Genomic DNA, 25,326 nt, shown 5'->3' with positions numbered 1-25,326 from the left:
TTATGAAAAATTGTGACTAGACGTTGTGAAGAAACTATACCAAAAATGTGTTTTTAATTAGTATTTTAAATCAAACGCAACCTAAAGCATGTCTTCTAGCTTACATCGTGTGGAATAAAGAATTTTAATCTAATCAAATTATGTTAGAACACTTAACGTGTGAGTGAAAGTTTAGGTTCAGTGCAAACTAATAGAGATATTAATGTTTGAAGTGAATTTGACACAAAAAGGAATTTTCTTTTTACAAGTATAAATCTACCCGTCCCTTTTTGGTCCTACTAGGGTAACTCTCTCACTTTGTGGGTTTGATTAGGCAAAACGCCACAACTCACACTGCAAATAATGAATTAGACTGACCAACTGTTTCATGCTGTATGTGGTATAGAGAGGAAGCAAAATGAAAGTGACATCAGAACAGACCAATGGATGAAGTGTTGAACCAAAGTCGCTCCATGAATGTTTTATGTATCGATTTTTACTTATGATGTTTTTTCCATTACATGCGGCGAATGGACATCTAAAGCGGACTCTGCACAAAACATAAAAATTGTGAATGGAGTACAGTTCGGAGTAAACCAACTGTCATCTAGGGTCTTTACTGATGAGCGTAACCCAGTAAGTTCCATACTTGTAGTGAACACCATTCCGAATGGAAAAACGTTCATAAAGCGAAGTGCTTTTTGTGACAAAAATGTGTATTTGTTAATTCTGTGAATTTCACGGACATAAACAATAAATAGAAATGTAGTCTAAAATCATATGCTTCAAACAAGCTTTATGAACATACAGCATAAATGTATACATTGCATCACTAATCTAAATTAATAACTCAGATGTAGTATAAGATTAATTTCCTCACCAAAGAATGACGAAAGAAATAGATGTCTCGTGTCAGTGCACTAAGACATTGCATACACAAAATAATGTATTAAATTTGTTAAAGTTCTATCATCCATGAGGAACCCATTCTTACCATGTGCACTCTGTTTACTGGACAATATCACAACTATTGTCTGCGTAGTATCACCTCGGATTCGCATGTTTCCTCACTTCCTTTCCTAAAGTACTCCGCATACAACTGACCTTCTCAAACACAATCAGAGAACGTCAGTTACTCACTCGTGTATTTTATTCTTCATATGTACTTCTCACAATGCCTTTATAGGTTGAGCCTGCTCTGGAGTTGCATCTGCTCCCAGTCAAAAGGGACCAGGCCTGGCAGTTCAGTTTGGACTGTTCCAACTGGCGAACAACCAAGGCTGGTTTGCATATGTCTGAATAGGCATGGTGGGCAAAATATTAATGGACGAGACAGTGGTCCAGAGTAATTAGCAATCGCTGAGACTTACTCAAGCAATCCATCTGTCACTTTTGTTATTTCCTTAATGCAATGCCCCAAGTGCAAGGGATATGTCTAGACCAGGTTCTGTACTCACTATGCCATAGGTACCCAGCTGCACTCTATTTCACGAGGAGGCTAAATAAGCCAAAACAGGTCAGGAGTTGCATGTGTCTGCATTCAGATGGAACACATCCTGGCAGTTTAGGATGGACTGTATCTATTGGAGCAGGCCCAAAGCTGATTTGCATATGGTTGGTTCCTGTCTGATGTAGTGTTGTGTTGTGTTAAAAAAAAGATAGACTGGATTTTGGCACAGAACAACTACCAAGGAATGAGATTAATTCAAGCAATCCATTAATCACCTTTTTGGTGTTTTTTGTCTCATCCACCAGCTTTGCACATATGTTATGTTATGTTATTAAGTCTTTTGTATCGCACTCTGTTACTACAAAGTATCCTGGCGCGGTGAGTTTTAGAAAAAGAGAGTGTCAGAACATAGCATAACCAACCCAACTAGAGAGGGGCATTAAACAGATGGGTTTTTAACCCCTTCTTAAAAACAGAGATGGACAGAGAGGCTCTAAGGTACAGAGGAAGTGCATTCCAGGCTCTGGCGGCTTTAACTGCAATGGTAAAGATTTGGCCTGAACTCATGCAACATTTGTCAAGCCATCACTAATCTAGGAACTATCGCTAGGTAAACCAGAGAGAAGGTCCCTATTAGCACTCTAAAACGAAGAGCTACTCTAGGGGTATTTGTATGAAGGCATTCGCACGGCCGTAAATCTAAAAACTTACATATTGATTCCTTTCTCTCAAGTGACTGACATTGTCAGCATCAGGACCAAAATTCTATGGTGACATCAAGAGTGTGTCAGCTCTGGCCTGCACTAGGACATTCTCTGCATGAACCTACTAGTGCATTCACACAGAAACAGGTTACATGTCATGTACAAATACATCAATAAGGTGCTGGGAAACATATTCAGGCTAAGAGAAAATCAGGACAATGTACAAATGTGCTGATTCCACCCCATACAAGTATTTCTCATATGCAGATATTTACGCTATAAATCTCATGAAGGGTAGACAAATACATCATGATGGTTTCCACCAAGAACACATTTGTAACTTCAGTCGATAGAGCAAACAATGACGAATTAGTACCGATTCATGGCATGTATTCACAGTGCAATCTGATTTTTCACCTTTCCAGACAATTCTTGGTCATGGCACTCTTCTTCTTTTAAACACAGCATGCTAAAGACAGATCCTTGGTTCAATAACTGGTACTGATCATTTAGAATATTGTTACCTTACTTATCTTATTAACATATATAATTAAACTGCACAGTATCCTCGTTCTACTAATAAACTGTCGGAGTCCGAAAGTTGCATCTTAGTCAATTAACAATTTCTCATTTCTGTAACACCGTGGAACGATCAGTGTATATTCTACTGAAAGTCACCTGGGATCTTGTTACTGAAAATATTTCAGTGCAGCCACAAAAATGTAGACGTTGGTGTTCTGGGCAAGTGTGCCCATTTGGCTGTGTCAACGTTTTTTTCACCCATCACTCTTCTCTTTTGCTAGGAGCGGTGCATTAAGTGTGGTGTGCACACATGCCAAGATACAGGGCTAAGACAATCCATGTGGCCAAACAACAAGAATAAATTGATCTCCGGTACCTCGTGCTATATTTTAATTCACCTCCCTACACTATCCATTCTCTTTCTGGCCCCTCACTTGCACTTCACCCACAGGCTGTTGGAAAAAGATCTCCGATAAAGAGCCCCTCTTTGAGGTGAGCCCGTAGGGCATTGCACCGCCTGCCCTACGAGGAGCAACCGCCAATGATGAAGCATGACACTCGCAAGAGTGTGTGAGGCCATTAATTCCAACAAATTGGATACCCAGGGTAGCCCTCCACAGAGCACTACCCTTTCTTCTTCTCCCCTTTTTTGACCGTACCCTTCCTCTTCTTCCTCAGGAACAGCCGAGTCCGTTTTTTGTTAGTCAGACAACAAGAATCCCATCTGTCAGATGCAAGAATTATCGCATCCTATAAAATCCAACACTGCAGTGTTGGATCGAGTGATCGATCAAGTGATCGAGTGAGATAGTGATCACCTGATCCGATATTAGCCCACAAGAATGGAGGAGAAGATCCACGTTATGATCTAACTGCATCAAAATCCACGTGTTGCATATTTATTGTCCATTTATCATCTATAAACGTCCGCCAGGTTTGACCTGCTGATAATTAACAGGGTTAAATATATCTCACCTGGTAACTGCAGGGAGAGATAAACATTGTACCACGTATAAATGTTACACCGGCACTAACAGTGCAAGAGATCCCAATTTACCCAGACACTAATAATCAGTCCCAATGTCTTCCAATACAGAGTTAGATGTGGTGTGTTAATGTGTTTTAGCAGGGTTCAAGGTGTATTAAAATTCTGGATTACAGGATGACCATGATGTTTCATGTCAGTGTGCATTATGTATAAGTGTCAAGTTAGTGCATCTTTTTTTGCTAACTCAGACTCAATTGGGCCAGTTAGCTTGATGAAGCCTTGATACAGGGTTCTAGCGCCCTCTGGGCATGGGTTGCGATTTATTTGACCCCATAAAAAGTAATTAAATAAATAAATAAGGCTTCTTAATGAAATTTGCATCTCCTTGGTAAGGGTACCCCCCAAAGCAAGTGCCAAAGTCTACGCGGTAGTAGGTCGAGCATCTATAGGCAATGCAGCTCTGAGCAGTGGTTAAACCTACAACAAATGTAAACACCACATTCTCTTTAGAGATTATACTGAACAAGCAGAGAAGAGCTTGTTTCCCATCGCTTGTCCTGCTGATAAATATACTACTATGTAAATAACGAGTGCTGTAGAGGTCATACATCCAGCAAATAACCACTCACATGCTTAAAGGAACTGTGCGGAGCTGCTGTGGTCCCAGTGTCCTCAAGATAGTCATCCCAGATGAACTCCACTTCTTCCACACCAGACCCAGCATCTAGAACACAAAAGCAACAAGCAGCTAAGACAAAGATACCCAGGATAGTCACAAGGAGAGGTTGCAAACAAAGCATCAGAAAACGTCTACATTTCAACTTGACCTTAATATTCAGTAAGAAATGTGTGAGTCGCCGCCTCAAAGTCAAATTTGGCTTTTTGTTCACCCATAAGAAACTTATGTGATTCACGTTACTGCATCCAACGTTTTAATGCATCTTCCTTGTATTCAAGCAGACTATAGTCAGTGACAAAATCCCTTTAGATGTACTTTCCGAAACAAATTGATTTATTAATATAATAATAAGTTGTCTTCGGTAATGAGTATTCCCCTGCTTTAGCCATAACTTCGGAACACACATAAAACACTATTTGGTTCTTTGGCTCAAGAAATAAGATGTCTGCATCTGGAATTACATTTATGTAGGAGCTTTCTTTCCTCCTTTTAAACTTCTTCTAAGTGAAGGGCTATCAGGTTTCCATCGATTCTGTCTGGAGCATAAAACTAAAATGTATCCCTCACTTTTGCTTTCCCTCAATCCTGAGGCCTCTTTCAAAAAGAATGACATAGAATGAAAATGTCCAGCTACACTGCAGTTCAACCCAGACCTATTTGTTTTTGTCAGTGTGATGCAGATTCAGTTGCATAGGAATTGTCTCTGCTGAACCCCTCCCCAACTAGCCCAATCCCCTCTGCTGAAGCACAGGGTTGGGGAGGTGGGATTTTTGGAGACAAAGGCATCCCTTCCTAGCAGATGTGTGGAAGAAAAAGTCTAAGCAATCTTCTGTACATATATTTTAAACTGAAACGCCAGTGATTGAACCAGGGCCTGGACCCGGCATCACCCTCCTGTGCTGCACTTATGCGCGTTACACTTCCGCCCTCAGGGGCCGGTGCAGAAGAGACGTTCGACCACGAAACACCCCAATCCGGCAAATGACTCAACACCAACTCCCTCCTTTCTCAGACAGTGTGGCTACAATATCGAGAGATATGAGATGGGTGTAGACCATGGACGTCTCCAGCCTAAACTCATGCCCCCCTACTGGGGGTGCACTCACAAATGTTGTTCTCTCCATGATGGTCTCTCTTGTGTAGTTACTGGCTCCTACCTCCCATTTACTAGCATGGTTGGTCAGCACTTTTATTTGAGAAAAAACCTAGGTAAGTGAAAATGTACGTTCATGTGCAGGCATAGTATATACACAGCAAACAATGTACTTCCAACATATCAAATCAAACAGCATGCATGACTACTTATATTGTTGATATCAAATTATTTTTAATTATTATAAATTATCACATGAAAAGAGATGATAGATAGTTTTCTGTATACAAAACACAATAGTTTTCTACAATGCCCTATATTGCAATAAATATAAAGAATGATGCACATTTAGTTACACATTTATAGACATTTTTTTTCTTCTTTTTCTGTGCATTCCATTAACTAATCAATAGGTCACCACTTTTATTCCTGTTTTCACAAAACTCCTCTGGCAAGGATAACATGCACCAACTCTCAAAAGGACATTCCATTTAGTTGGGCATCACTGTGAACACAACAGCTCACTTCAGTAATAACACACTACATACATTTGTATGTGTTATTTGAGACTTCAATGCATTTGGTAAATGTGATTGCAATTTGCACACTAACTTTTACTGAATGCATTTGCAAACTCACCTATGTATTAATAGGTCGGTTCACCAAATACAGAATACGAGTGGGTCATGATTCAGCCTACCTCATAAATATTAATGAGGTCGGCAGCAAATTGTGACCCACTACGATTGGCTACAATCCCAGATATGTTAGCTTCTTGGGGTCAGCATATCACTGTGTTTGTGATTGCTTTTCAATAAAGTATTTTTTTTTATTTATATTAAATGAAGCCCATATAACAAGAAAAAATGTTATGTTTTACAAACATGTTTTATTAGTAAGTAGTGGTCCAGTGGACCACTGTCTTCTCCTAAAAATGTTTTTCTAAACATTCTTAAACGGGGGAAGAGGCCCCTAAGGGATGCCTTCCGATTTGCAAACGGGTTACCACATCCACTGAGCGGTGGAAGTACATTAATGTTTTGAGACTGGATTTCATTTGCAAAACATTAATACATATCATAAGGAATCTGAATTTGGAAGGGACAGCTGTTTAACACGCCTCTTCACAATAGCAATTCGTAATGGTTTATTAAACCCATGTAACGATATGGCAAACATTTTCCAAACTGACAAATGGGCTTCGTACATTTTAAAAATAATTTTAGCATTCGGAAACCCATTGGAAAGACAGAATCAGTGGGTTTGCAAATGCTAAAACCATTGGTACACGGGGCTCATAATTCGGTATCAGCGCTTACCAAACCACTCACCTCTAAGTCATACTGTGCATATTAAGAGCACAACAAACTACATAAAAATAGAGGCCTCAACATACGTCTGAGGCAGCACAAATACATGCTGATTGTCTATAATGGCACCCAATGGCTCTTGTTACCATTAACAGTCTTACACCCATGTACTTCTGCAGTAAATAAACATGCAAACCGTCCTAGAAGGCATGTAAGCTTTGAATTGCCCGCTTGACTCACCCATAACACACCAAGAACATTTCCCGAGAACTCACTGAAGTAGACAGATTCACCCAACACAGAAACCTAACCAGTCACGTTGCCGTAGGATATAAATTCATGAACCATAGCAACATCGAAATCTAGGAAACATTTGGAAAATCATTCGTGGATTACAATGTTTATAACAAGGACAGAGAAGAGTTTGTTATTGAGTTAATGGTTCCATGAGCACAACATTGCAACTGTGTCCAGGGGTGTGATGGGCCCACTGCACTCTAATCCTGATGGTCTTACACTGCCCAACTAATATCAGAGACATTTCTCTTGCATTGGGGTTCATGGCAGCCTTGCAACGCCACTGAGCAGTTTGCACACTTAATTTATCAAACACTTTTAGCTCGAAAGGGAAATGCTGCAAGCACAGGCATTAAGCACAGCCTCAGTATAGAAAGATTGAGCACTCATAGATACTAACCAAACGGTGTAAATCCATGGTGCCAATATCAGCAACACTCCCCACCTTTCCCACAGCAATATCCTGGAGAAATAATCAGACAGGACACATTCTTTGTGGAGAAAATTGCTGCAGGTTTATTTGCATAACAAATATACCAACATGGTGGGTTATCTTACCGGCAATCCCAGGGCAGGCAGCCCCTCGCCGCCTGCCCACCTGATGATCCAAATAACACTGTGGCCCTAGCCAACCGGTGTTTGCCAGATTTGGGGGGAGGGGATAGCCCCTCCCTCCGGTGGACCGCCAGTCCACCCCCTGACTCAGGGCAGCAGACAAAGAGGGTGACCAGTGGGCGGGAGAGGTATAAGTACCTCGTCCCCCGCCCCCCTCCTGCCCGGAAGGGACGCGGGAATGGGGACCCTCGAGGGCCCCAAAACACTGTGCGGCTGACTCGTGTGCCATCCTGTGGCACTAAGGGGGGCCACCCTTTTAGGAGGTCCCCCTTCGTGGGCTCGGGGCAGCCCTGCACTTTAAAGAGTAATCGATTTTGATACTGAAGAAGCCTCGATCCAGACAAAAGTTATAAACAAAACCGTGAAGATTAAAACATGTAACTTTATGATCGATTCCCTATTCGGATGGTTCCAACTAGACAACCCTGCACGAGCATGCTTCATTTACAATTTACCAGAAACTTGGCGCGGGCTCGGTCCCACGTAGTCCGAGGTAAACTTTACCATTGAATCTCTTTATATAAGTTTGAGGTCATCAAACACATTCATCGCATATACGGTGTTATTAGAAGATGCCGTCAGCTGACTGCTACAGTTAATTACTTATACATATCCACCCAAAACATACCACTCCTTTCAAGCGTGCGCCGCTTTCCTCAATTACAGTTCTGCGAAGGAGGCAACTTTGCCCATGACACACACGCACGCTTCCGTTTGATGTTGCCAATGACGTAGGTACGTAAAAAAAAAGGCACCAAGACGCTACTTCAGCCTGCTCTATTTACAGCAGCTGCTACCATTAGATGCCGGGTGACGAAACACAACTAAATACAGGGGCCGTGGTAGATGTAAACATGACAACTGCAGCATCATGTTAGAAGGTGGCCTGAAAATAGAGCGAAGAATGAAAACAACATTTTCGCACGTGTAGCAGGAAGTGTTCGTCTTTGCTGGGCGTGTGAGATGCTTAACAAAGCCTATGATTTGACAGCACTGAGAAGAGGAATGTGTTCTGAGAATAGCAGGTGCCGAATGATTCCTGGCTTCCCGGATGTCAGCCTGACCCTGTTCCTCTCGCGGTAGGCTTGGCTTCAAGTCACTTCTAATTACTGGACCCGCGTGAAAGACTTTCTTCACCTTGTCAGATTATCACAGAAATGGTTCAATACAGGCCTGTGACGTCATGCATGAAAATCACTCAAGTGCTGCAGGGGTCCACGCAAGAACCAGGTAATGACTGACCATAAAATGTTGTACTGTTATAACGATCAGGAGAAAATGTCATACGAACCAGCAGTCCCAGGCTTGCCAATTCGCCTGCACAATACGTACAAATTACGTAATGAATTCACATGCTGTGGTAGTCTCTGTGGTTTGCAAGATAACTAGGTTACTAGCCTAACTACTTTCGGTTTCAATTGTAAATAGGGCTGCAAAGTGGCCCAATTTTGGCCCTTCCTGTTTTTTCAGTTCACACTTGCGGGATTCTGGGATTTGCAGTTTCTTTATCCTACGATATAACGAATGACTGAAGGTGCTTCTTACGACATGGAGCCAGCTAGCAACCCTGACTTCCAACGCCCATTTCTGATGCACAGAACATAGGGGCTCATTACGATGGCGTAATGATTGCCACCGCCGAGCCGGCGGTGGCGACCGTTACGCGATCGTAACGTGAAATACCCCCCACCATATTACAATGGTGGTGGGTATCCGCAGGTCGGCATTCCTTACGATTGCCGGCCGGGTGGATTTGGCCCAATAATATGGTGGCGGTGCCTAGCAGGCACCGCCAGACATATTAGGATGTGTGTGGTGAAAGGCCTTTCCATGTTGGCGATGCCGCCATGGAAATGCTGGAGGTGTTTGGCTTTGGGGGTTCGTTGCGGGACGGGACCCCAGGGGGTGGGGGTTGCACTTGGGGGCTACCCATGGTACCCCCCTGCAGTTCCCTGCACCACGTGGCAGGCACCTCGCGCTGCCTGCCACATGGTGCAGGGAAATGCTGTGCATGCCCTTTTACCAGTGCGGCCGGTGCTGCAGCCAGCAGCACCGTCCGCAATGGTAAAAGGGCAGGATACGCCCGCCAATATGATGGGCACATCCTAATTGGGCCGGTGGGACCACCGCACGTCTGGCGGTAGGTACCATCACCGTTATGGTGGCGGGAAGAATGATGTCCGCCCTCCTTCATCATGAGCCCCTAAGTTCTTAAACTGTATTGTACTCTGGGAGCAGGTTTTCACACTTGACCAGGATCAATTCCACAGTATGCTTCTGAGAGGAAAAAATTCCAAGTAAGACCAATGTCGGAGTTTGTTTTGTGAGGGCAAACACTATTCTAGTATTTGTTCTTCTTTGTATCCCAGTTGCAAATTAATGACTACCAGAATACAAAGAAAAAACACAAATTGCACAAGCTGGTTTTAAATAGTCCTAAGAAAAGAGACTTTGCTTCAAATGTGCAATCAACGTGTCATTTCCAGGTTAAAGGTTTACTTCTATTTGGGGTCTTGATACTGGTGATTTTAAATAAGCCCTTTATGCACTTCTAACACGACCTATTGATCTTACAGAAAAGCTCACAATCACATGTGGTTCTCTGCACACCTGTAGCTAGGACACCGTCAGACTGCAAGCTAAGAAGTGTCCGAAAAGAAAAAAACAGGCCAACTGGCCTTTTCCTTCGATGCACCCATGATCAGAAACAACATCCCCATAAATATCAGGACTGCCCCAAAACTGCTCCAATTTAGGAAAGGGCTGAATAGCGAGCTCTTTAAATACCACTACATCACAAAGTATGAACCGTCCACAACCCAGCTCCATCTCCTATCACTCATTGTCTCAAGTCCTTTGACCCTGTACAGTGTGCCTTGCTGTCTTTTGGCTAGGTTTGTGTTATAGAAATGCCATATGCATATATATATATATATATATATATATATATATATATATATATATATATATATATATATATATATATATATATATATATATATATATATATATACATATACATATACATATACATATTCCAGCTCCATTCGCCCCTTGCTCCAGAGACGAAAACGCACTTGCGGGGGTATTTTGCAAAAAGATTTTATTACGGCTTTCTGACCAAAACAAACAGACGCGTTTCAGACCTCTAGTCCTTCGTCAGTGTTAGTGTGTGCCAAGTTACCCGGCACAATATATACAGTTCACTTCCTGTCAGATGAAAAGGAAAAAAGGACAAAGCGTGCAAATATTTACAACAGGGCAGCCATTGCTAAATGGGTTCAAATATTTAACATGGTGAGATATTTACACTGTATATCGACCCTTATGATATATATACATATGCCCATTTCACTATACTAAGTGAATCGCGACAATCTTGCTGTGTATCAGCATATCATGGCATTTCTATCGCCCTATTTACACATATTTACACTTTATACAATATAAACACCGGTCTGTACAATACAATCCTCATACAGTTGCAATATGGGTTAAGGTGTTGTCTTCATGTTATATTAGCATCTAATTATAACCCAAGTCGGTGAAAATAAGTCTGATCTCGCCGTGTATCGGCGTGTCACCGACATTGGCAAAGTCGGCCAAATTACTATGCAATCTAGAGTCATCATCCCGTGATAAAATTTCAAATTTCAAATTTACAGTCTCAGTGATTTCCCATAATCAACACATTCATTCTTTCAATGAGGAATGCCAAAAATATACATCTAGAGTATGACACATTAAAAAAGATATCAATTCAGAGTATTAAATATTGTGCACTCAAAAATTGATCCGTATATCGGCTTAACCAAAGATTCAGAGATTCACATAGAACCAGACTCCAGCTAACTTCCAATTTTTTACTCTCCATGCACATAGATCGATATACCACCAATAAAAGGCAAACAATAACATTGATTTGTGTTCATACTCAATAAGAAAGAAGGGAAAATGAGACGGTGCAAGAGAGAAAAGTGAAAAGAGAAAACAAAAATTCTAAGAAGAAAGATTCTAAGAGAAGGGTCTTAAGAGAAAGTAGAAAAGAGTTAAAGAAAATTGAGAAGATAGATGAGAGAGAATAAGTTCAAACTTCACCCTTGGGGTTATTGAGATTACAGTGAAAATGAGGACATACCATCTACAAGCAATATAGTTCTTGATTCATAAAATCTGCTTGTATCGTTAAATTTACACATTCAGAATACAGCCACAGCATGTTAGTTATTCATTTTCCTAGGTGTACACCCAGTTCCTCTCCAATATTAAGCCCACCTGGCTGTTTCCTCTGCATATCTATAATGTGTCGTGACTCTAGTCTACGTAGACGTGTTAACCTGTCCCCTCCCCTGGGATTAGAAGGTACGTGGTCCAAACCAAAGAATTGGAGTAACTCCCGATTACTCTGATGTACTTGCGCAAAATGTCTGGCCACCGGATAAGATACATCCTTGTTCATTATGGCCCGTTGGTGTTCTAAGACTCGCATTTTCACCCCATTAATCGTACTCCCTATATACTTGTGACCACAGGGACAGATCAAACAGTACACCACATATGGTGTCGTGCATGTGATGAAATGTTTGATCCTTTTCGGTTGAGTTACACCTGGAATGGAATAGGAAAGTACCCTTTTACTGTGCTCACATGCGCGGCATTTGCCACAGGGGAAAAACCCCGCCATTTCTTTCAGGGTGCCCTGTCTAGTTGTTTTCACAGATGTTAAGTGACTGTGGACTACCATGTCTTTTATAGATCGTGATTTACGGAACGTGATGAGTGGTCTCTCAGGGACATCACATCCAATTATTGGATCTGTGCGTAGTATGTGCCAACTTTTTGAGAGAATCCCTCTCAAAACATTGGCCCCCTCTGAGAATGTTGTGATCATTCTGAATTTATTTATATTCTCAGTATTTCCAGTTCTTTTAGGGTTACATGCCAGCAATTGTTGCCTGGGAATCCTTGTCACTTTTTTGAGAGTTCTATCCAGTACAACTGAATCATATCCTCTCACAAGGAACCTCTGCACGCTCTCATTGGCTGCTGTCCTGAAATCTTCATCTTGTGAGCAATTCCTTTTCAATCTCAACATTTCACCGTAAGGTATGCTTTTGATTAGGCTAGGTGGGTGACTGCTCTTAGCATGGAGTATGCTATTCCCTGCCGTTGGTTTCCTGTATAAGGCAGTTTGTAACTTGTCCTCATTCACAAAGACTCTCAAATCTAGATAGTGAACCTCCTCATTGCTGATATCCGCAGTGAATATCAGATGTAAGTCATTATTGTTCAGGCCCCTGACAAAATCATTTGCGTCTGTGGAGGAGCCCCTCCACACCACGAACAGGTCGTCGATGTATCGACGCCACATCACAATATTTTCTGCCCATTTTGCATTTTCCCCGGTATATATATATATACACGTATATATGTGATTGATACTGTGGTTTCTTTAAATGGAAAGACACAAACCATTGCAGTGAAAACCTAAGATATTGTTTTCTTATAGCATTGCAAATGGACCTCACTTGTCATCTTTGTACAAGAAAAATAACACTTTGACAAAGAGTAAACCATGCATCTAGCGCCCATATTTTCATAAAATGATCATCACACATGACACTTTGTACAAAACCCTTTTGTAACTTTTACCATCTTATCCTACAGGGTTAACCCTTTTTTGTTAAAACAAATAAACTAATTCTCTCTTTATTCAATGGACAGTAAATGTGAAAAAAATTGTGGACCCTTCCTAAAAGGAGGCAAATATAACTGTTACATCGATCTCAGAGTTTGGTGTGGAAAATGCAGGTTTCGATTTCAGCTATTGTGAAGACATCTTGATGATGGATGAGTGCATGATTCATCTGCCGACTGAAACAGTGAGCTTTCATAACTGCGGATGCAAGTGAGCTTGTGTGTTTTTCTACTGTTCTTTAAAATTACTATTCCTAGCTTTCAGGGTGTCTTCTTTTTTTCAGTCTTCTTGGTAACCATTTAGCTTTTTAATATGTACCAATAAGTCGCTGGATTGAAGACTTCTGTTAACCTCTTCGCCGCAGGGGTATTTCCCCCGCTGTGCTGGGTGCGCACACAGCGCCCCAGTGCTCGTGAGGAGCTCAGCTCGTCACGCAGCACGGTGGCGCTGTGCTCAGGACAAGCTGAGCTTGTCACGGCCACACCCATTTCCATGGAACGCTCAGCACAGCGAGGGAATTATCCCCGCGTGCGAGCGTTGTGGCCGTTATGACGAGCTCAGCTCGTCATGAGCACACGGCCACCGTGCCTCATGACGAGCTCAGCTCGTCATTAGCATTGATGTAGTTAAAAGTCTTGTAGGCATAAGTACTATGAAGGAAGATACATGATTCTCTTAAGAACTGAAGTGTAATCTAGAATTAATGGCGATCTCTATGTGGAGTTTTTTAAAGTGGATGTTCAGTGCTCCTGTCAAGAATTTTCACAAGAAGCTGTGCTTTTCTTTCCTGTTCTTTCTTTTCTGTTAACTTTTGAGTAGAAGGGTTGGCATGCTGCAGGCTTTAATAGTTTATTGTGCATACACAGGCTGAATGGTGTAGGCAGTCCAGTTTGGTGGCACTGGGATAGGAAGGGGTTTGGGGTTCCCTATGTTACTAATGTAATTTCCTAAGCATGCCATTCTTTTAAATATAAGAGAAGAAGTATGCTGTTTCTATATGAGAGTCTAGTTCTACCGGAGGGTCAGGTGAGGGGAAGTGATCCTTTTAGGAGCAAGGGTCCCAAACACCCCAAGGGGTGTCATCAGGGCCGGTCCTAGGCATGGGCGGTATGGGCAGCTGCCCAGGGCCTCGTGCTCAGGGGGCCCCCTGCCGGCCCACAGAGTTGGGAAAAGCGCACTCGCGCAGGCAGTAAGGCACTTAGAGGGGCCTCACATCTTCCCTTTCGCCCGGGGCCTCAGAAGGCCTCAGAAGGCCTAGGACCGGCTCTGGGTGTCATGCTTCATCATCAAGTAGCTCCTCCTTGGGCCGGCGCTGCAATGCCCAACGGGCCCCACAGGGGGGCTCCTTGTCGGACTTCTTCTCGCCAATGTGATGAGTGAGGTGTGGTGGGTGACTAAATGTGAGTAGGATGGAGAAGGAATGTGCACTAAAAATAACAAAAGGAGTCCAAAGGTTATTTAATCACTGCGCTCCTTTGTTAAAAACGTGAGTTGGGCGAGAGGTGGATATAATGGTCCACTCCAGCTCAAGTTAGTATAAATTAAGGGTGAACATTAAGGGATGTTGAGTTAGTGTGTGTAGATAATTCCATATACTGCAGACATAACATGTATATATAGTATACCTTCTGGCATAGGAAAAAGAAATAATACAGGAAGGAAGTGAAAGCATTAAAAACAGCATCATCTTGAAGAATCGCTTAACAGCACTGGTGTGCAAGTCACAATCTCCATCAATACATACTTGTGCTGTTCACCTAAACAGCGATGACCACAGAAGTGGCCAGAAACATTGGAGAATTAAAGTTTGTCGTCAACCATTCTCAAGCACCATCGCAAGCCTCCCCACTAGACTCTCCCATATGAACTGCATACTTCTTGTCTTATAAATACATTGGAAGGGGCATGTATGCTGGACCTAATATAGCCACAGTCCCTCAGTCTTACTTTTATTTTTTTCAATACATTTTCATTGTGATCCGTAGGTCTGTGTCAAATGCTGCCTTGTGAAGACAATGTGGAAATTAAATTATTTGGTGAGTGGTAGTTGAAGTGGAAATTTAGCCAGTGTCCCCACTACTACACGTATGGGCACAATTTAAGTCTTGAATGTGACACAGCTAGTGCTCCTACTGATATGAAAGTTCACACACCTTTGACCTCATCTTCACTAACTGCCCCTACACCTTAATCGAATAGCCTTTCCCTCTTGATTGTATAGACCACATGGCAAGGCCTTTCCAAATCCTGCTCAACAAACACCTCGGCAAAAGTCTTCCACATCATACCATCCAAGATATGGTCTAAGGTCAATAGGGAAAACCAAGCCCTAGTACTTGTTGCAACACCTCCCTCTGTCACTAGTTCAACATCCGAAGCTACTCCAAGCTTCAACACTTGGAACTTGTCATCTAAGAACATAATAAGTCCACTTAAAATCATAAAGCGTCAGCGTAATATCATTTGGGCCCTCTGGTATTCTGATGCGTAGAGAGCAGCAAAAAGACACTGTAGGCCGGGTGATTCATCACATTTGGGGAATCACCTACAATCCCAAGACCAAACGTCCTAACAAAGAAACAATTAAAAAGTATTATAAACTATGGAAGAAAGTTCTGGATTCTTTCTTTCCGTAAAAAACATGCCTCCACTATCAACTTCACTAAAGAAATCTTTAGTATACTAAAATCTTTCCCTACAGCACTTGATCAACCTGCAAGCCATCTCTGCTTCCCAAGATTTCTGGAAGAACCTGGCTACTTTTTTTCAGGACAAAATTGCTACCATGCAGAGCAATTTCCTCCAACAACCAGCCCTAGACAACACTTGCTTGCTCGCCTTATTCGGAGCACTCAAATCTGGCTTCTCCCTCTTACACTTCACATTAGTTTCAGTGAAAGAAACTTCCAATGCTATTTTGTCCTGCCACTTCTTGCTTCCCAGAAATTCCATGTCTGTCCTATAGCTTTAAATGGCATAGGATGCCCCTAGCTGACGCCTGTTCTACCTTATGAACTGATTTCTCACCTCAGCTACACTCCTGGCATAGTCTAAACAAGCCTATGCTTTACCCGTGCTCAAAACACCTTCCATAAACACTACAATTATGTAAAATTACTGTCCTGTTTCCCAGTTTGGCCAAAAGTGAAACACTGCAATTGTACATATACACACGTCTTTCCTAAAGTTCCCTTCACTTTTACATGATGACTTCTGCCACACGTTTGTATCTGTAACAGTCTGGATTAATTTCTTGGAAACTATACTCGCTTACAGAATAAACTTTGTAAGAACCCTATCATGCTACTTTGACACAATGTACAAGGTTTATACATACATTGTGCAAATGTGCTTGTTGTTTTCGTACATAATGGCGACATAGCTATCAATAACACATAAACAATGGCAGCCTTATAAAGATCTCGGCACAAGGCAAGGATGCCTTTTATTATAAGTACACATCAGTTTCCAGGTGTTGGCAAAAGAGCGCTTTGTTGTCATTGGTAAGGTCTCTACATGCAGATGGTTAGACCTAGCAGCCTACTGATATATCTACGAGGGGTGTTCAGCTCATGACCATGACGGAGACCTACATTCTTTCCCTTCAGGTAACAGGGGTTGGATCATCCAGTGCAGGATTCTTGGCAGAAAACACACACCCTAGACACTTAGGTTAGGGACCACATAGTAAGGTGTATTTATTGTTTTATATGCTTGCATACATACATTATTGTAGCACAATAGTGGAACTGTTTATTCTGTTCACTGTCCTGATACTTTTAATAACTTTCATTTGCTTCTGTCTGTTGATCATTGCAGCACATATATTTTATATAAGAATTACAATGGTTCAATAAATATTGAAAACCTCCCACTGTGTATTCCTTTTATATTTCTCTGAGAAGAAGAGAGCATGGGTGACGGAGCAAAAGGGTTCTAGATCTGTTACCACGATTCCTGGGGGATCAGGGTTGTCATGTTCACTGGTTGCAGAACCAATTGCTACCTGTCTAGGTGTAAAGTACTTATGGTTGCACTGTGAGCTAGCTGGCCTATAGGACAACATATCCTGAGGGGGTGCATGGAATCAGCCTGGCACCATCCCAATGGTTATGCTGTCCACTGAAGCGCAGTTCCTTCTGGAGGGTCGAAACTACATGACATTACAGGCTCATTCTACTGCTTCTGTTTGCCTCTAAAATCTTGGGGGGAAAAACTAAATTAATGACTAATTCCTACAAATTCACCATCTGCTGGGTAGCTTCCGATGTGGATTCAGGCCTCTAAATAGCACAGAGACCACCCTTCTCGTAGGCACTGAATAGAAGTGTTCCATCCTGGACTGTAAAGGTTAATCCACCCTTACCTCCTTCGATCACTGACACGATATTGTTGTCAAAAATATCGAAACAAAATATTGTTTGCTATAATATCGTGATCCTATACTTATAATTAGAAGTACAAAAATATTGGAGAAAAAATATCATTGATAGTAATATAAAAAAGACAAAAATATAGAGTTAAAAAAATATATGAACAGTTTAGAGTAGTAAATGTTAAATATTTTTTTTCAATTAAATATATCCCACTTATATACAACTATATACTTATCGAAACACATATATATATATATATATATATATATATATATATATATATATATATATATATATATATATGGGTTTATATCGTAATATAAATATATATAGATAGTGTAACAATTTTAAAAAACGTTATTTTACATTATATTATTTTACATTATATTACTTTTTTTAAACATTCATACAAACTCATTTAAAATATTGAAATGAATATCAAATTAATATCTCAAATACATTTCTTAATTATATTACACTATACATATAAACATACACAATAAAAATATAAGAACTTATAATGTACACAATAACACATTTGCGAAAGATATAAACATTAAAATACATTTTAAAATAAAACCAAAATGTTATATACAAAAAATATAACAATGTTATAAACTCCATTTAACCAACATTATTAAAATTAAATGAGTCTAGCAATACTAAATATACAATTCGTACTCTAGTTTGTGCAGTGGAAGGGAAAGTGTTAGACTTTGGAGGACTAAAATTTACTATTTACTATTCACACTCCAGGCAGTGCAACAGCGTCGGATTTTAGAGAGGTGAAGTTTACTATTCCCACTCCGGTCTGTGCAACAGAAGGAAAAGCATTTGATTTTGTGGGGGTGAAATTAACTATTCCCACTCCAGTCAGCACAACAGTAAGGAAAGTGCTCGACTTTGTAGAGTTAAAATTTACTATTTCTACTCCAGTCTGCAACAGTAGGGAAAGTGTTGGATTTTGGAGGGGTGAAATTTACTATTATCACTCCACACAGGCCAACAGTAAGGAAATGAACAAACTGCAGAGAGGTAAATTTTACAATCCCTAAAGCATTCTCAACAAGAGTAGGGAGAGTACTTCACTTCAAACACATTACATATATAAGTAACACCATGAATGTATAACAAATATTAAACTCAATATAAAACATTATTTAACGTAAATATATATGTAATAAAAAATAAAACAAATATCTATTTATATAATTACTATACATTAAAATAATAATCAATTAATAAATAATTGTTATTCAATTATTAATTAACTTTCCACGCTATACCCCTACAAATCTATTGGCCGGCACCTAAAATATAACTTACAAAATAAGTATTGCATTATTTACATATTTATGATTAAATAATTGACAGTAATTAATAATTATTACATTACTAGCTTCCCAGGAAAAACTCCTACAAACCTAGTAGCCCGCAACTATAACTAAATCATTTATTCCACACTTTAAATATTTAAAATTCAATTACATAATTAATTTAAAAATAATTAATAATAAATTAATTATGAATTAAATAACTTCCCACCCTGCAAACCTAACATACCACAACTAAAATATAGTACAATAATTCAATATTCCATATTTTACATAATGGAGTTAGCTTTTATATATCGCCACACTGCGGCTCGGTTTTCTGACACTCTCGGCGCTCTGTGGCAGAGCGGGGTGTGGAGACGACAGAGCCCAGCCGTTTGAAATATCAACGCGTTATTTCCTTAGTAACAAATCCACTCGCGGGCATAGATGTTCTCCAATTTCTTTAATCCATTGGCAGCAGCATTTTGTAGACAAACAAAGCAGCACAACGCATTATGGTCTAGCCAAGACCTTGACCCATTCCTTGCTCACGGGCTACAATGCTGATCGACAGAAACACCAAGTCTCGCGTTGATTTCCTTTTAACATCCTCTGGTGGACTATTGCGATGGCCTCCTGGGACTTGTAGTGTGAATTTCCCCTTCAATGGGTTCCGCCTCACAAGCATCCCATTCGTATCATTTAAAGCTCTCCAATGAGCGTCCAATGGGTGCACAGTTTCTAATTCATTACAACCTGATCCTCTGCTACAACGATCTCAGTGAATCTGTAATCAAAAGTCCACTTTTGATTACAGTGGTGGTGGCGTCTTCCTGACCTGGACGGACCGGAATATTACATCTAAAAAGTTGCCCCAAAAGTGAAGATGCACACAGGACAGGCAAATCTCGTAATTTTACAGGGATCCTTTATTTCTTTAAAAACCGGCAAACATCATTGGATATTATCATTGCCCAGCGCGTTTCTGAGCTCCTGCTCCTTGCTCACAGGCTGTGATGTTTGTTAAGTGGAACACATTGAAGGGGAAATTCACACTACAAGTCCCAGGAGGCCATCGCAATAGCCCACCAGAGGGTGTTAAATGGAAATCAGTGCGAGACTTGGTGTTTCTGCCGATCAGCATTGGAACAAGAACTGACAAAGCGAAAAGCAGGGCAGTCAATGCCAGACCTACTGGTTTTGTCACTGCATATTTTGGTTTGCTTATAAATTTGGCAGGGTTTGATGCATCCGCATTAAACTTACAAATCAAATAGCATAATTGAAGACATTTTGGCCTGTCAACCTTTTTGCCCGTCTATCAGGAAGAACAAAGATGACTCACAAAAGTGCATTTTCTATTCTTACTCCAAAGGGAAACTTAGAACTCTGTAGCAGCTAGAACAGTTGAAAGGATTCACTTCAGACTTGGCTGAAACCAGAATTATGCTCATAGAAGACATTTTGCTTAGTTTGGTGCACATTTATTTAGTTTTTGAGACATTCCCTTAAAAATTCACTGATAATGCGACTGAATGGTTACTACACAAAAACGAAAACCCCCTGAAATTTGCCAGCCATGATTGCTGAATAGACCACACTTTGGACCTCGAAAACGATGCTCGTGATCTCACAATATATATGCCAATAAATAGCAGAAACTGACACCATAACAATAAACAAGCACATAAAGCCAAACGAATGACTATCCATAGCGATGCCATTAATAATATCAGTGTTAACCCCTTCGCAGCTGGGCAAATTCCCATGCTGTGCTGGGGACGGGGGCGCGCACTGCGCCCCTGTGCTCATGACGAGGTCAGCTCGTCATGAGCCACAGTGGTCAAGTGCTCATGATGAGCTGAGCTTGTCATGACCACACCCGTTTCTTTAGAACGTTCGCACAGCAGGGGAATTAGCCCAGCGTGCAAGCGTTCTAAAGGTCATGACGAGCTCACCTCGTCATGAGCACATGAGCACACGAGCACCGTGGCTCATGACGAGCTGAGCTCGTCATGAGATTCGAAGGGGTTAAAGTGACATGTAATGTCACCAGTGATGTGGTCAATGTAATTTCTGTTGTTATATCTGTCGCATCAAAGATGAATACACACACAACCCCTCCCTCACACACATGCACAAACAAATAGTCGGATAGAAGTTTTCTCCTTGACTTTTATTGGGCTTGCATATCATATCTTGCATATAGTAAGCCCAGTAAGTGTACCAGGTTTAAAGGAGGCCATACCTGTATCAGGCTGCTGCTGCTCCCCATTCATTCTGACGGTGCTCTGGCGATAACCCAATGACGCTGATCTGAGACCTGGCACCAGCCTGCGGTATTCATTCACTTGCTGTTGCACATCTTTTGTTGGTTTGCAGTCAGAAGTCTGGCCAAAACCTGAAAAGGAGGACAGAACTTTAGACAACGACAACATTTGTTGAGAAAAAAATCTAGACCCCTGATTATAACATGAAGGAGAAAGGTGTACTCAAAAATGTCAAAATAACTCGAATCTTAGGCGAGCCTACCCTCAACTTTTATGTGTGGTGAATGAATTAAGACTTATGAATGGCTTTTTTTCCGGCAGATAAGGAAATCAAGCAAGGATTACTGAGAAAAAAATACAATTTGCAAAGCTGTGAGGGAATGAGAGTTGCTGCTGGGTTGGAAAATTCTGCTGCATGGCAATGGACATTCACCTCTGACCTGAGTGCGCAAGTGTACTGATGTCTGATTTTTGTTGTCATAGGCAAATACGTATCATGCATGATTGCATTGAAATAGGCCTGTCTCCTGAATCGTGGTCTTGTTGGACCGGGATGAGCGTCCAAAGATCTTCTCTCATGGTGCTGAGAGGTTAACGCCTTTATCAGGAGTTAAGCAGCATTAGCGCGTGGTGGCAACATTCTGTGTAGTGATCAGTAGGAGTGAACAGGCAACCTGTGTCACTGGAGTGAGGCCTACAGGCCCAGTCATTTAAAGTTCTGCTGCTGTGTGCTTAACTCACCCTTGGCCTGCATCAGTTTGTTGTGAAGTGCTGCACAGTGCAGGAGTGATGTATCTGCCCTAGGTGCTGTGTACCTGTGATTGGTACAATACAAGGATAAAGTAGTACTGAGCAGTGCGTGCATGGTGGATGCACCTACTGAGTCTATGTGTGCCTATGAGTGGTACAATGCACGAAGGATGTAGTGCTGTGTAGTATGTGCATGTTAAATGTATGTGCAGGATGTATGTGTGTCTATGGGTTGTAAAGTACATGAATGATATAATGCTGTGTAATGTACGTAGGTTGTATCCATGCACAAGGTGTATGTGTGGATGGTACACTACATGGAGGGCTCTGGGCTCCATTTTGATAGACCCAGGCCTGCATGCTGAAACAGAGAGGAGTTGGAGAAATCCCCCAGACAGATCTGTGCATTTCTACATTCCTGTAGGCTGGGTGGGATACACACTGGAGAGGGGAGAGCCTGCTCTCGTACACACTTAAAAGCGTGCTCTTTGATTCAGCGAGAGGTCGCAAGGAAGGAGGCCTGTCCACTTCTCAGGAAGGAGATGGGGCTGGTAAGAGAATCATGGAGAATAGGACAGGGCGGGGGCCTGGGCTAACATTTTGATACACATCACTGTGGCTGATATCCAGGTGTGAACTCTAATCACTCCCATGGATTGTGTAGTGGGGCTATTGGATCTGGAGTCACTCCCGCTGTGACAGACTGCTTTCAAGAGGAAGAAGGAAGAGGAGTGGTACTTCAAAGGAAGCAGACCCCCCAACATAGACTGCCGACTCAGGCTCTAAATCACATTTGGTGTCTGTGACCCCAAAATTGTCATCTGCCAAGCAGTCAGACAGCTGTGTGAGGAGGGGGAAGCTCAACAAGACTTCTGCCTCTGGCCAGGAATGGGGGTCAAGGCCTACTAGTCTCCCTGCTGGGTGAGGGGAATTCACTCAGGGAATTAAAGATCACTTGCCCTGGAGCACCATCACCTGGCTTCTTGCCAAGACTGGTGTGCCATGTGAGGAAGACCAGAGCGTTGGAGGGTATGAGGTCCAGTGGGTAATCCTGTCGAGTGGATTGCCGTTGGGAGGCCTAGGTTGCATGCTGCAAACTCACCTAGACCAGCCGCTGCCACTCCGACAACTGTAGAGGGTGTGCTCAAACTTCGGACCCTCCAAGCCTGTAAGTGCAAGTAAGACTGAATTGGGACAATTGGCCCCAGGGGAACTTGCTGGCTTTAATAGCACGTCCATGCTGGAAAACTTTTGACTTTAGACTAGAGGCAGAGTAAACTCCTGAGACTCTGACTGCTAGTTGCACATAACCTGAATGTTGCCGATAGTGAATAGGAAATGACCACTATTGTTGGAGTGAGGAGGAAGTCGGACAGGGAACCACCGAGGAAACAGTAGAGCCATGACCTCAGGGGGATTGTGTAGTTGTTTGTGAGGGTTGTACGTTTCCTTTATTTTAGTAACCGTAAAAATAAAATACTTTTCTACTTTCATTAAAGGGGGCATTTGATTGGACAAGGATCTATTGCTGCTGATGTGCACATTTTGAGTTGTGAGCCTGAATTCACTCCCATGTACTCACACCTAACCCCCCACTCCCCCCAGGTAACATGGCTGCAGATAAACAGAATAGAAATGAAATTTGTACTGTGAAATTAAGCATGCCAATTAACAGCTTAAATTGGTAGCAAGATATATTTTTAGAAGTTTAAAGTATTTCACTTTTAGAAGCAGTTATGTTTCAGAATAAGTGGGAACGGTGCTTCCATCCACCCTGTATCTGCCTCACAGACTAATATGTAGTTGTCATCAAGGTAAACTCTCTCAGCGCCAGGATACCCTTTGGGTGACAGAGCGCTATATAAGAGCATATTACATGACATTACATTACAGATAGCTTCAGGATTTCTTGTAATATCCTTCAAATGCAAAATTAGCATCGCGGCATAAAGGTCACTTTATCAACAAATGTCTGCACATTTTCAAGAACAGACACATTAGAATAGAAAGCTGGTTATAGCTTTCTTTGGTTAAACAACAGCTGTAATGCCAACAATGTGCCATCAAAACTTAACAGTCAAAAGTTATTACAGTACAGTAGCCACACCATGCTGCTTACAGGTAATCAGTGATGTCACAATTAAGATTCCGATAAGAAAATATGGGATATGTTTTCATACATCCATTAAAGATTGAGGTGCATTATACAGCTCTTGCTGTCCCTTTCGATATAAATAATTATTAGCTACTTATCTCCAGGAATCCTTTAAACAGAAATGAGAAGCTAACAAAGAAATCCCAACGCCGAGGCCGCGTGGACTAAAACTATAACATACCTCTCAAATTCATAAGCATGCATTTAATGTGAAACACACAGGAATATACTAACGAAAGGCGCCTTGAAGCCCAAAGGAGCCCCGCAGCAGCGACTGGGCAATGAAACAATAAGCCGGGTCTATAAGAAAGAGAAAGGCCTTTGAATAACCGGTGCCTGAAAAGCGACTCACGGCTCGGTGCGGGCCAGGACAGCGCCTGTCACCACTGACAGGGGCGTTCAAAAGGAGACAAGACCGCAGCTGACACTTCAGGGCATTCTTTTGTTTAATTAGTTTCAGTTCTAAAACAAACTCTCCCCTCTCCCCTCCCCCTACACTCTTGACAAGAAGTTAAATGGACACTCGCAAAGCATTTCGGGCCAATAGGGATCCATGTATGAAAGTGATTTGGGGGAGTTTGTAAGTAAACAGATCGTGTAGCGTTCCTCCCACTGCTGAAACTGGCCGGGTGTTTCTGCAGACCCTCAAACGCTGAAATGGTAGTGGAATGGTGAATTCGTGGTCGCTAACTACAGGAAACAACCTGGTTCGAGTTTAACACGGTGCAAATTATATCTACTTGTGTTGACATCTCGGTATCAAGGGTGCATCTCATATAGTGCACTGAACACACGTGCAGGCCGCATCATCGGGCGTGCAGTCGTGAGCAGCGCTTGAAATGGGCCGCTACTGTCTGGTACGGAGTACCGGCACTTTTTTATTTGGGAGGGAGAGTACGTGCACTTTTCAAGAGAAATGCTATACTTTTAATTGGAGAGTACCGGCACTTCTCAGAAACAAGCAGGCACTCCGGTACAGAGCACCTGCACTTCTATTTTTCCATTTCAAGCACTGGTCGTGAGCATCACAGCTCGGATTGGATATACGAATCCGTGCAAGGCAGGAGCCTCCTGCACCCTGACACTGACTACATGTCTAGAAAAGTGCCGACGGAATCAGACTT

At 41.8% G+C, this 25,326-nt stretch overlaps 1 protein-coding gene across 1 annotated transcript in view; it reads right to left on the bottom strand.

The window, feature by feature from the left end:
• Positions 1–25,326, bottom strand: part of SFMBT1 (Scm like with four mbt domains 1) — a 433,177-nt gene that overhangs the window by 199,068 nt on the left and 208,783 nt on the right. The window contains exons 3-4 of the mRNA XM_086939186.1: positions 21,276–21,428; positions 4,273–4,367 (exon numbers count right to left, since the gene is read on the bottom strand). Of these exons, the coding sequence (XP_086795312.1) occupies positions 4,273–4,367; positions 21,276–21,306 (126 nt within the window). The 5' untranslated portion in view covers positions 21,307–21,428. The remainder of the gene's footprint in view (positions 1–4,272; positions 4,368–21,275; positions 21,429–25,326) is intronic.

This window comes from Lissotriton vulgaris, chromosome 9 (genome assembly GCF_964263255.1).
Source record: "Lissotriton vulgaris chromosome 9, aLisVul1.2, whole genome shotgun sequence".
Lineage (NCBI taxonomy): Eukaryota > Metazoa > Chordata > Amphibia > Caudata > Salamandridae > Lissotriton > Lissotriton vulgaris.
Note: the sequence above shows the minus strand (reverse complement) of the source record. Positions and strands in the feature narration are given on the sequence as shown.